Here is a 14,607-nt window from a genome sequence, read left to right on the forward strand (position 1 = left end):
ACAATTGGCTCATCAATCAGTTGGATGTTTTCAATGCTTTTCTTCATGGCATGCTTGATGAAACTATCTACATGATGCAACCACCGGGCTATGTTGATCCCCGTTTCCCTTAACATGTTTGCAAACTCCAGAAGTCTCTGTATGGGCTCAATCAAGCCCCCCATGATTGGTACACACGTCCGAAAACGTTCCTCCAGGGACTCGGCTTCACGTGTTGTGTAGACGACACGAGTTTGTTTACTCAACATTCAGTACACGGTACAGTCATTCTTCTTGTCTATGTAGATGATATCATTATTACAGGCTCTACTGCAGCTCTCATTCAGGATGTCACTCGAGCTATGCATACTACCTTCAAAAAGAAGGACCTTGGCCCGTTACATTATTTTCTGGGAATGGAGGTTTCTCAGACAGGCAACGGCTTGTTTCTTCATCAGTCAAAATATGCTCGAGATCTGTTGCAGAAAGCTGGAATAGAAAAATGCACCAGTCAACCAACACCGATGGCAGTCTCTTCGTCTATGAATGGAGCCGACACCCCCTTTGTCGATATCACCCACTTCCGCAGTCTCATTGGGGCTCTACAGTATCTGGACATTACCCGTCCTGACATCCAGTTTGCTGTCAACCGAGTTGCTTAGCGCATGCATCAACCAAGTGAACATGATTACCATTGTCTAAAACACATTCTCAGGTACATTTTTGGCACTCTTGGTCGTGGTTTACTCATTCGACCCGGGGACTTGGAGCTTCGGGGTTTCTCAGATTCAGATTGGGCGAATGATAAAAATGACAGAAAATCTACATCGGGTTTCTTGTTTTTTTAGGGACGAACTTGATCTCCAGGTGTACAAAACAACAACCTAAGGTCTCTTGGTCCTCGACTGAAGCTGAATACCGCACCCTTACTCTTCTTGCTGCTGAGACCATGTGGGTCACATATATTCTTCGCGAACTCCGCGCCACTCACACTGTTCCTGCTCTCTATTGTGACAACAAATCAACCATCTGTGTGGCAAAGAATTCCGTCCTACACACCAGAATGAAGCATATTGATACCGATTGTCTCTTTGTTCGCGATGAAGTTCAGGCCGGCACCATGACTGTGCAGTATGCACCCACTGAAGAACAACAGGCTTATCTTCTCACCAAGCCTCTCCCGAGCCGACAACACGATTACCTCAGTTCCAAGCTTCCGTTCGCTTCCGCTCAGCTCAGCTTAAGGGGGGATAATAACAGATAGTATTAAATAAATAGTATTAAATAATATTGGTATTTACTGTGTACTAATCCTAGTCCTATTAGGATGGGTACTCCTTAATCCTAGTCCTATTAGGATTAGTACTCCTTCATATATCCCCTATATATATCTCCCATGTATTCCCTTATTAGGTTAACACTTCAATACAATCAATATTCTTTCACAAAGAAGAAAATTACAAGTAGGGGTCAGTACAAGGAACAAGTACTGAGTAGGTATCATCGGCCAACTCAGAATAGAAAGAAATATATACTGAATAATAATATAAAATCAACCATAATACTTAACAGGTGACACTCAACAAGTATAAGAACTATTGACAACAACACCAAGCACACCTAAGAGGACTCAAGCCTTTACACCATACTCATTTGGGAAATAGGTTCTTTGAATTTGAGTACGTTAACATAATTCAAGATTCATTCTCTTTATCATTATCGTGTCGGGACGTGACACCCGATCCCCTAATACTACCGTGTCGGAACGTGACACCTGATCCCCTAATACTACAGTGTCGGAACATGACACCCGATCCCCTAATACTACCATGTCGGAACGTGACACCCGATCCCCTAATACTACTGTGTCAGAACGTGACACTCGATCCCCTAATACTACCGTGTCGGAATGTGACACCCGATCCATTTATCTCATTATTTTAGTTCATCAATCCTTCTTTAAGCCAAGGCGTCATCTTAATAGAGGGGATTTAAGATTGAAGATTCAACAGTCTCATCATTCTGACCACCACAATTACACAATCACAACATACAAACACACAATCAAGCATATAGAAGACTTTACAATACCACCCAATACATATCAATTGCTATTTAGAGTTTATCTATCACATAGAAATAAACCATAACCTACCTCCACCGAAGAATCGTGATCAAGCAAGCTACCTTCCCTATGCCTTTGCTTTCCTCTTCGTTCTCTCTTTCTCTCTCATTCTCCCTCTCTGTTCTTTTTATTTTTTCTTCTTCACATTCTTTTTCTTTTACCCTAATTATCATATAATCAATTATAAAAGATGATAAAAGTAACCTACTATTTATTCCCTTATTATCTTCTTTAACCCCCAAGTAAATAAATTATTACACTTACCCCACTAATTCCATAATTAAAATCATGAATAGTCCAAAACACCCCTTTAAAACTTTTTAGCAGAAATCCGACCCAGTCGGAGTTACGCCACTTGTGACGGCCCATCGTATCTATGACGGTCCGTCCTGCAGGTCCGTCAGAGAGTTCAGAGAGTTAATTCAGTAGTTAAGTTACGCAACTTGTGAAGGTCCGTCGTATCTACGACGGTCCGTCCTGCAGGTTTGTCACAATGTTCACAGAGTCGATCCAAGTACCCAGATTTCAAAGTTGAAGTGTTTTGGAACGAAGACTCTCGACGGACCGTCGTGCCTACTTCAGTTCGTCCTACCTGTCGTCGAGGATAATGAGGAGTCAGCAGAAGAAATTACACAAGTATGGGACGATGGAGTCCATCACGGTCTGTCATGACTATGACGGTCCGTCGCGTGATTCATCGACCCAGTCAATTTTTATCAAAAATAGTTCTACTGCTCAAACCGACTAAACAGGTCGTTACAATAGATACCAATTTATCCATCGTTCGTCCTCGAGCGATCACAGGAAGAAAAACAAGGGTGAGAAAGAGTACCTGAATCTTTAAAGAGATGTGGATATCTTTCTTGCATATCAGCCTCATTCTCCCAAGTGGACTCTTCACTAGCCGATTCTTCCACTGAACCTTGATAGATGCAATCTCCTTTGATCTCAACTTGCGGAACTCTCTATCTAAAATAGGAACAGGCTCCTCCTAATAAGACAAATTCTCATCAAGAAGAACTGAATCCCAACGAATAATGTAGTTTCCATCCCCATGGTATTTTTTCATCATAGACACATGAAATACCGGGTGCACTCTGAGGGTCCTGGAGGCAATGTCAATTCATAAGCCACCTCCCCCATGCACTTCAGAACTTCAAATGGACCAATATACCTCAGACTAAGCTTACCTCACTTACCAAACCGCATCACCCCTTTCATGGGTGAAACCTTCAGCAAGACTTGCTCACCCTCCATAAAATCCATGTCCCTAACCTTTCGATCTGCATATTCTTTCTGCCTGTTCTGAGCTACTAGAAGTTTCTCCTGGATGAATTTTACTTTACCTAACGATTCCCTCAGAAGATCAGTACCCCATGGTCTCACCTCAAATGCATCAAACCAACCAATGGGAGACCTACATCTTCTCCCACACATTGCCTCAAATGGGGCCATATCAATACTTGAGTGAGCTATTATTGTATGAAAACTCTGCTAAGGGTAAGAAGTTATCCCAATGACCATCAAATTCTATCACACATGCACGAAGCATATCCTCCAACACCTGAATCGTTCGCTCATACCGACCATCGGTCTGAGGGTGAAATGTAGTACTAAGATCCAATCTAGTACCTAATTCACCATGCAATGTTCTCCAAAACTTAGAAGTAAATTGCGTACCTCTATCTGATATGATGGAAAGTGGAACTCTATGCAACTGAACAATTTCTGAGATATAGAGTTTGGCTAACTTCTCTACAGTGTAAGTCAACTTGACCGGAATGAAGTGAACAGACTTAGTTAATCTGTCAACAATTACCCAAATAGAATCGAACTTACACAATGTCTTGGGAAGACCAACAACAAAATCCATTGCAATTCTTTCCCATTTCCATTAAGGAATGGGCATTTTCTGAAGTGTTCCTTCGGGCCTCTGGTGTTTATACTTTAACTGCTGACAATACGGGCATTGGGCAACAAAATCGACAATGTCATGCTTCATTCTTCTCCACCAAAAATGTTGCTTTAGGTCACGATACATCTTAGTTGCACTTGGATATATAGAATACCTTGAACTATGAGCCTCTGTAAGAATAGTGTGAATCAGATTATCAACACGGGGCACACATACCCTTCCTTTAATTCTCAAGACGCCTTCCTCATCAGTTATTGCCTCTTTAGCCTCTCCTCGTAATACCATATCTCGAATTTGGCTCAGCGTCTCATCAGTAAACTGTTTTCCCTTAATCCTGTCAAGAAAAGAAGATCTTGCCTCCACATAGGCCAAAAATCCTCCCTTCTCTAGTACTTCCAGCCTCATAAAGTCATTAGCCAGAGTTTGAACCTCTCTAGCCAATGGATGTCTAGAAACCTGTAAGTGGGCTAGACTTCCCATGCTCCCTGCCTTTCTACTTAAAGCATCTGCCACAACATTAGCTTTTCCTGGGTGATACAAAATAGTAATATCATAGTCCTTCAGCAGTTCCATCGACCTCCTCTGCCTCAAATTCAAATCCTTCTGAGTAAAGACATACTGTAAACTACGATGATCTGTATAGACTTCACACTTGACCCCATATAGGTAATGTCTCCATTGCTTTAATTCAAACACAACTGCAGCCAACTCCAAATCATGGGTCGGATAGTTGCGTTCATGCATTTTTAATTCCCTCGAAGCATAAGCAATTACATTCCTCTCTTGCATTAGCACTGCATCCAAACCAGAATAAGATGCATCACAGTAAACAATGAAATCCTTACCTTCCACTGGCAAGGTAAGAATTGGTGCAGTAGTCAACAAGGTCTTGAGGCTCTGGAAGCTTTCTTCACATTCGTCCGACCATACAAATGGAACATTCTGCTTAGTCAAATTTGTCAATTGGGAAGCGACAGAAGAAAATCCCTTGACAAATCGACGGTAGTAGCTAGCTAAACCAACAAAGATCCTTACCTCTGTAACATTAGTAGGTCTTACCCAACTCTTCACTACTTCAATCTTAGATGGATCCACTATCACTCCATCTTAAGAAACCACGTGCCGCAAGAAGGATACTGAATCAATCCAAAACTCACACTTGGAGAATTTGGCATAAAGCCTTTTCCCCCTCAACAGTTCCAATACAATTCTCAAATGCTCCTCATGTTCTTTACTGGTCTTTGAGTATATCAGTATATCATCAATAAATACAATAACAAAGAGGTCAAGATCTGGCTTAAAAATCCCATTCATCAGGCTCATGAAAGCAACGGGGCATTCGTAAGCCCAAAAGACATTACTAAGAATTCATAATGCCCATACCTGGTTCGAAAAGCAGTCTTTGGCACATCTGCTGCCCGTACTTTCAATTGATGATAACCAGATCTCAAATCGATTTTTGAAAAGATACAAGCACCTTGTAACTGATCGAACAAATCATCAATGCGAGGAAGGGGATACTTGTTCTTAATAGTTACCTTATTCAGTTGCATGTAGTCTATGCACATCTGAAAACTTCCATCCTTCTTCTTTACAAATAAAACAGGAGCACCCCAAGGGGATGCACTTGGTCTAATAAAGCCTTTACTTAACAACTCCTGAAGTTGGGCCTTTAACTCCCTTAACTCGGCTAGAGCCATTCTATAAGGGGGTATGGAAATGGGGCGAGTACCCGTCTCCAGATCAATACAAAAATCAATATCCCTATCTGGTGGCATACCAGGAAGGTCTGCAGGAAACACATCAAGAAACTCACGGACTATCGAAACAGGCTTAATCGAAGGTACATTGGAAGTATCATCCCTGAGATGGACCAAGAAAGCTAAACAACCCTTACTAACCATCCTCTTAGCACGAACAAAAGAGATAATACGAACTGGGGTGGGAATATAGTCACCCTCCCACACTAGAGGATCTGTCCCAGGCTTGGCCAATGTCACAGTTTTAGCATTACAATCTAAGATTGCAAAATTTGGAGAAAGCCAAGTCATACCAGAATTACATCGAAATCAACCATCTCTAGAATAATCAAATCTACATGAGTATTGCTCCCCACAAAAGCCACAAGACAAGACGTATACACCTTATCAACTATCACAGACTCACCCACAGGAGTAGAGACACGAATAGGCATGTCAAGCAAATCACAATGTAAATCAAGACCAGTAGCAAATGAGGAAGATACATATGAAAATGGGGATCCAGGATCAAATAATACAGTCTCTCCACATCCATAACAATCTCTGGAGTCAAACATAGGTCTCTGTGAGGATGACGAAGTCTTGGGATAACCTCCAAACTCAGAGAAATGTTGACTGGTCTGCGATGGACCCCCAGCTACAGCCTGTAGTGATGACTGAATAGGTCGAGCTGGATAACCTCCTGAACTCTTCCCTCTGGAGTAAGAACCACTAAACTCACCTCCCATACGAAACTTCTTAGATGTCGACGCCATGGTGAAGTTGTCTGGCTTCACCCCCTCCACCTCTATCACAAAGTCAACCACTTCCTGAAAGGATTTTGCTGCAGCAGCTACCTGTAGAGCTGGGATCTGCAAATGTGACCTCAATCCGTTCACAAAGCGGCGAATCCGCTCTTGTGGACTGAAGCAAAGCTGGGTGGCATACCTGGATAGCGCACGAAATTTGGCCTCATAAGCGGCAACAGACATCCTTCCTTGCTCTAGGCTCAGGAACTCATCCCTCCTCCTATCCCTCAAAGTCCGGGGTATATACTTCTCCATAAATAAGCTAGAGAATGATACCCAAGTCATAGGTGGTGCTTGTGCTGGTTGACACTCAACATACGACCGCCACTATATTTTGGCATTCCCCTGAAACTGGTAGGTCACAAACTCAACACCGAATCGTTCTACTATGTCCATCTTATGTAGCGGCTCATGACAATCAACCAGAAAACCATAGGCATCCTCAGATTCAGCACCCTTGAAGACTGGAGGTTTCAACTTTAAGAATTTAGTGAAAAGTTCATGCTGATCACTCATCATTATAGACCCTGTAGTCAATCGAGGACACGTGCCTACTTTCAATGAGGCATCCATGTGGGGAGCCACAGCAGCTGTACGTTGTACTCCCGTAACCTGAGGTGCTGGTGCAGAAAACACTGGAGGTGTCTGGCCTGATCAGATAACCCGCTAAGATAAGTAAGAACCTTGTTAATCATCTCTGGGGTAGGCTGGGGTGGTAATTCCTCATCTTGCACCTGTTAATTTTCCCCTTCCTCACCCTCTCTTACTACCTCATCAGTCGGTGGAGGAGTCACCACCCTATTACTAGCTGGACCAGGTGTTTGTCCTCTACCTCTAGAGGACGTCCTCCTGCGACCTCTACCACGGCCTCTTGCCACTGCTCCTCCTCGAGCCACAGCCCCAATGTTTGGCTCAAACGCACCCTGTCTTGCCGGTGTTGGTGTTGAAACATTTGTTGCTCTAGATCTAACCATCTGCGAAATAGAGTGAGGATGTCAGATACCAATTTGTATCAACTAGATACCAATTGGATCCAAGTAATAGCACGAATGAATGAAAGAATGGAATTTTCCTAAAGTCCTATAGCCTCTCAAAGAAAAGTAAGGGTGTCCCCCCTACCTTCCCTCAAGACTCTACTAGACTCGTTCTTGTGTGATGAGACCAACGAACCTAACGCTCTGATACCAAGTTTGTTACGACCCAAAACGAGCCGCGAGTGGCACCCACCCTTACTCTCCTAGGTGAGCGAACCAACAAATCTAAACCCCAACATATATCAGCAAAACATTTATAAATAGTAAAAATAATGCGGAAGATCCAAAACTCATTAACGAACTCAATTAAATAAACTTCTAAAGTTTAATATTTATTATTCCCAAAATCTGGAAGTCATCACATCAAGAACATCTATCCTCAAGTTTCTAAATCTAAGAGTATTGAAGAAGCTAAAAAAAATAGTAAAAGATGGTCCATGTCCGAACTTCAAGACATCAAGACGTGAAGGAGAGAATTCAGCACGAGCTAGGAATAACAGCTCACCCTGAATTTTGATATGCTGAAGACTAGCTAGATCTGAGGACGAGTTGAAGTCGATGGCACGCTTGCTGAACTCCACAAATAACAAAGAAGAAAATTACAAGTAGGGGTCAGTAAAAGGAACAAGTACTGAGAAGGTATCATCGGTCAACTCAGAATAGAAAGCAATATATACTGAATAATAATATAAAATCAACCATAATACTTAACAGGTGACAATCAACAAGTATAAGAACCATTGACAGCAACACCAAGCACACCTATGAGGACTCAAGCCTCCACACCATACTCATTTGGGAAATAGGTTTTTTGAATTTGAGTACATTAACATAATTCAAGTTTCATTCTCTTAATCATTATCGTGTCGGGACGTGACACCCGATCCCCTAATACTACCGTGTCGGAACGTAACACCCGATCTCCTAATACTATCGTGTCGGAACGTGACACCCGATCCCCTAATACTAACGTATCGGAATGTGACACCCGATCCCCTAATACTATCGTGTCGGAACGTGACACCCGATCCCCTAATACTACCGTGTCGGAAAGTGACACCCGATCCATTTATCTCATTATTTTAGTTCATCAAGCCTTCTTTATGCCAAGGCGTCATCTTAATAGAGGGGATTTAAGATTGAAGATTCAACAGTCTCATCATTCTGACCACCATTGATGAGAATAAGGGGAAAGGGGAAAATATAGCTATCTTATTTCAATCCAAAAAATTTGAGAATAAGTTATTCTTTATGTTTCTCTCAAAGAAAATGAAAGACGAAGTAAATTATTATATGACATCATTGCTTATTCTTATGCATATGTAACAATTTGTTTTTGTCGCTATTATTATCTTACTCGAAATGTATTTAGATTTTTTTATTTCCAACTTTATTACTTTGTGCATATATTAATGTAGATTACTATTTTTATATGTCTTAGCTAAATAATAATAAAAATTTATCCCTACATATTATTTAATTGTGATCTTTGATGAGATTGATTTATCGGTTTTTGATCGTTATCGATTCCTGGTTTAACCGTTAAGATTTAACACAGAAGAAAAAATATTGAAAATCAATTACAAACAAGCTGACAAACCAAATAAACCATACAGTTGAGTTCACAAGTTACATCTTGCTCAAAAGCAAACAGTTTTACATTGTAGAATAACCAAGTGTTTGAGACAACCAAAAATAAAAGTAAGAAATTAAACTCTAAGTCGAGGACTTTATATACAAAATGGTATAAATATAATTATTTAATTTACTATTGGGAAATTGGTTAACCCGTTAAGAAAAAAACTTTAAACCATTAAGAATCGGTAACTCGATATCAAAAAAGATAAAAATCGTTATAAAAACCACTTAACCAATAATTCAATACTATTAACCAATAACTTTTTTATCGGTTCAGCTTATCGGTTTCGGTTTGGTTTTGAATAGCCCTAGGATGAATTACTTGAAAGTGAGAGGTGGAAGATGAAATAAAATTTAAGATAAATTAAAATTAAAATTCAAAAACTAGAGAGAGAGAAATAAAGAAAAAAACTAAAGAAAAAACTAAAAATAAAAAAAAATGAAATTAACACGTGTCATGTTATTATTAGTGTGTGAACACACTTGGTTCTTATTGAGGTCGATCGAAAGATGGTATAATATTATATGTTCAAAATTGTTAAGTGGGTTAATATGACAATTTTAAAGTTAAGTTGTCTTTTTGAAAATTTGAAACAACTTCAATGGTGATTTGATATATTTTCTCTTTTTTTAACCAAAGTTAGGAATTACTTTTATTAGATACTTTTTTTACTTTGACTTGTAATAGTAATTTATGTACATATACTTTATTATTATAAAGCCGAATTAAAATAACTATCTTATTACAATCCAAAGAATATGAGAATAAGTTATGTTTTATGTTTCTCTCAAAGAAAATCAAAGATAAACTAAATTATTATATGACATCATTGCTTATTCTTATGCTTATGTAACAATTTGTTCTTGTCACTTTTCTTTTCTTGCTCGAAATATATTTAGAATTTTTTTATTTCCAGCTTTATTACTTTGTGCATATAATAATGTAGATTATTATTTTTATATGTCTTAGCTACATAATTATAAAAATTTATCCCTATATATATTATTCAATTGTAGTCTTTGATGAGATTGTAATATGAGAGTCTTTTATGCAATCAAGTTATTTACCTTTTTTAAATTTTTATGATTTTTACCCCTTATATTTTTTCAGTAATTTATTTACTTTTACAAATAAAATCAATGCACAACTATTAATGTACTTAACATTATAATAATATATTAAAGTTATGATGACTAATGTCTCTTATCTTCTTTAAAACTTCTACTATTCATATTATTGATAAGACATATTTGTTTCATTGTCATAACTTTAAAAAACATTTCTTTAATATGTAAATAGTAAACAAATGTGATGATTAGGACATAACGCGGAAATTCAAAAAAAATAATATCTAAATTTGTGTTATCATAAATGATCAAGTACTAAAAAGATAGATAAGATTTTAACAAAAAATATTGTTTTAAATTTAATACATATATTGTTGTTTCATATCTCTTAATTGTTTGTTTTACCATATTAATATAAAGTCTATTTGGCATATTGAAAAAAACATATCATGTTTCATATATAGATAAAATTTACATTGTCTTTTACGTCACAACTTGAATATAAATATTTCATACTATTTCATTATAATTAAAGACTATCATTTCATAGAACTATTTTTTTATAAATGATTAAATAAAACATTTATTAATTTTCATTACAACTGTGATATATATATATATATATATATATATATATAAATTTTCCAACAGAATCAATTAAATTTATTAAATCCAAAAATTTTATATAATACAAATTCAAAATCTCAATTTTATAGACATTATAGAGAGGAACAATTACTTAAGCCAGAAAACCATATTTAAACAGAGATAGACATGTTAGAAAATATAGAACGGATAGAAATTATAAAAATAAATTAGAATGCTTTACATGTGGAAGTATAGAATATTTAGCAAATACTTGTCCTAAAAGATATAATGCCAAGACTAGAAACGCTCAATTAGTAGAAGAATTTAATGAAGCACTATTAAATGTAGATGAATATATGTCAGATAATGAAAGTATTTATTCTATAGTAAGTATTGATATAGATGAAAAAACAAAGAAGAAGACTCTTCTAATTCAGAAGGAGAAGAATTAATTAATGAAATAGGAATGGAAAACTTAAACATGGATGAGTTAAAAATTAATTTTATGAATATAATAGAATGTGAACATAATTTTGAAAAAGATACTGGATTAGATAGTAATCCATGTAATTGGTGTAAATGGTATCCAAGTAAATACAAAAAAAACTAAATGTAATAAATGTTTCATAGAAGGATGTATAAATTGTATAGAAACACAATTAGGAATAATAACTCAGAAAAAGAAAGAGGTATATACAAATGAAACTATTTTTAAATGATAACTATTATAAAACAAAGTTCTATAATAAGCAGCAGTTTTTCTGAAATAATAATCTTTTCTCATATAAGGTCTTTTTGATCTAAAACTCTGATACCAAAATAAGGCGATGTTTCAATATAAGGTGATATTTCAATAAATATGATTGTTTTTCTTAATGTTGTACTGTCCTACTCAGTACTCCTTCACTCTCTTGTTCTATTATGTAATTATCATATTAGTTTCTAGTTTAAACTTCTTTTTTTTAATGGACTTTGTCCATTCATGAATCTATTAATACTGTTCATCTCTTTCCCTTAGCCTTTATTCTTAAGAGTAATCTTCTTTAACCCCACCCCGGAAATGGTTATTCACGGTTCTTTTCTTAGAACATTTAACCTGACTCGTCCTAGGAATTTACAGGTTAATCCATTGATACTTTTAAGAGGCTAAGAGACTAACCATATACTAGGTAAAATAGATTCATGATAATATTCTTATATTTACATGAACTTAGCAAAAATTAAACACACATAATTTACATATATGGGAAGTTTAACAGAAACATAGATATGAAAACTTACATTATTAGAACAGAGTGAAGTTTTCCTTTCGGAAAACCTGAACGACTTCCAAAGTAACTTTACAACTTGAAACAAAATCTAAGAACCTAAAGAATATATATATATATATATATATATATATATATATATATATATATATATATATATATTAAAAAAAGATCTTTGGAGGGATTAAGATGATTTGCGGGTTGTAGATTTTTGCTCTCCTTGCTTTCTTCCACTCTACTTCTTCTTCTGATAATGTCTTCTATATATACACAAATATGGACTTCAAACTTCGGACTTCAGAATGAAAAATAATTTCATCTTTTCCGCCGGGTGCGCATTGGGCCCCATCGCACGTGAAATGATTCCTTCTTTTGCATTATCATCAGTACTTTGTCTGAATAATTTCTATTCCATTACCTCTTTTTTATTTGTCTTTATTCAAAAAGAAACTTTATTTTTTAATGTCTGTCTATTCATAAAGACGCGTCCCAACAGTTTTTCCACAAATGTGTGGTAGTGAGTAAAGTGGGAGTCACATTGTTTACCAAAGAGGCATTCCTCTTTTTGACTATATTATTATATATATTTTTATTTTTTTATTTATTTATTTATGTGTCTAAGTTGTGTAAAGCAATGGAATCAAAACTCATACCAGAATCATAGTCGTTTGGGTCTTGAGCAAATTGCATAGTATCTGAAAAGCCATCTGAATTATTTAGACTTAGATCTGAGTTTTGTCTTGGGCTTTGTATTGGGCTGGGGTTTATATGTTTGTCTTTGTCTTGTTGTTCTTTAATTAGTTTTTCTACAGTCTTGGTTATGATGCATTCTAAGTCTTTATTTTTTTGTGATTTTTTATTTTTTTTGTCTGATTTTTTTGCTAAAAGAAATTGGTAGTGTCTTCTTGAGGATGAGCTCTCTTCTTTTTCACTTTTTGGCAAAGTGACAGCCATTAACGGATTTGATGAGTCTTTACCGGCTACCGTTTGAACTGGACTAGCTTTATCTTTATCCGATACAGTGGATCTATTTACATTCATAGGGGAATGTACACCCATCTCATCCATTTTTATTGGGGATGGAAAACCCTGTATATTGATCTGATTGTCTTTTATCTTTAAGTCATTCTCCATTTTTGCCATCCTGTCTTTTAGCTGGAGATTTTCTTGAGCTAATAATTCGTTTTTGAGATTGTCTAATAGTAGTTTGGGCCAAATACCCCTCTAGCATAATCTAGTGCTTCAGTAAAGTCATTAAAGCCTTTAAAAAGAGGTTTTGAAAAACCTTTAATAGAATCTAATACTTCTATCCAGGTCTGAAAAATTCCATTTGTTTTACCATGAATAACAACATAGTATTTAAATTTGTTTTCTTTATTTTTACTATTAAAATAAAATCCTAATGCATTTAAAACTGCAATTATATATTTAGTGTCTTTCTCATTATGGGCTATCCATATATTATTTATTAAACATTTCTGTTGTTTATCTATCTGATATATAGGTAAACTTCTAAAAGTTAAATTAGATGATTCATATGCTATTAGATTATGTTGTCCAAATTGTAATCTTTCTACTCTATTATCATCTATTTTATTTAAAGGTTTGAACTGTAAATTAGATAATACTGTCTGTCTGTATATGTCTGAGTAATCTTGGGTTGGAGGTTGAACTCCTTTGCCTTTGTCTTGGAAAGATGGTCTCATTCTGAAAAATTTAAAATTATACTTTGATTAATAATCTACTTAATTGATCTGCAATATTATTATCATTTCCTTTTATATGTTAAAAAATTATAGAATTATAAATTGATATAGTGTCTAAAAAATTTAGCCATCTTCTTCTACTACTTGTTTTATCATTAATTTTTTGATGGAATTTTACTATTGCTTCACAATCAGTTCTTATTAAAATTTCTGGTTTATTTAAGATATAAATTCTAAAACTATTCAAACCATATATTACAGCTAAAATTTCTACATCTATACTAGCTTTATTTCCTTTTTCTTTACATTTTCCACTCTGATAAGCGCACATATTTTTTTCTTTTTTAGAACTATACTTATGTGGTTTTGATTTTAATACTGCTCCCCATCCATCAAAGCTTCCGTCTGTCTCTATTATTAGATAATCTGATTCTAATGGCATATTAAGATCAGGTATATTTTTTATTTTATCTTTTATTTTTTACACTAATTTTATATCTTCAATATTAAAATTTCTTTGTCCCTTATTTCCTGTCTTAGAATATAATGGTCCTGCTATTTTTCCTAAATCTTTATTAAAAGGTCTTGCATAATTAACTATACCTAAAAAATTTTGTAAATCTTTTAAATTATCTAATTTATCTGGCATATCTAAGGCCTTTTTAGCTATATGAGGTTGTAATTTAACCTTCCCTTCTCCTAAAGTGATTCCTAAAAAATTTATATAATTTTTACATA

General features: G+C 35.7%; 1 protein-coding gene across 1 annotated transcript; it reads right to left on the minus strand.

Annotated features, from left to right (window-relative positions):
- Positions 1 to 5,544: 5,544 nt before the first annotated feature.
- On the minus strand, positions 5,545 to 12,371 carry LOC138348296 (uncharacterized). The gene is made up of 2 exons (XM_069297180.1): positions 12,177 to 12,371; positions 5,545 to 8,171 (listed from the first exon to the last, which is right to left on the minus strand). The coding sequence occupies exon 2, from the start codon at positions 6,850 to 6,852 to the stop codon at positions 6,067 to 6,069; it is 786 nt and encodes a 261-aa protein (XP_069153281.1). The 5' UTR covers positions 6,853 to 8,171; positions 12,177 to 12,371; the 3' UTR covers positions 5,545 to 6,066.
- Positions 12,372 to 14,607: the final 2,236 nt, after the last annotated feature.

The sequence above is a fragment of the Solanum lycopersicum genome, chromosome 1, assembly GCF_036512215.1.
Source record: "Solanum lycopersicum chromosome 1, SLM_r2.1".
In the NCBI taxonomy this organism is placed as follows: domain Eukaryota; kingdom Viridiplantae; phylum Streptophyta; class Magnoliopsida; order Solanales; family Solanaceae; genus Solanum; species Solanum lycopersicum.

Excerpts from the sequence above, each read along its gene's own strand:
- LOC138348296 (XM_069297180.1), bottom strand. The coding sequence starts at position 6,852 with ATGACTTGGGTATCATTCTCTAGCTTATTTATGGAGAAGTATATACCC.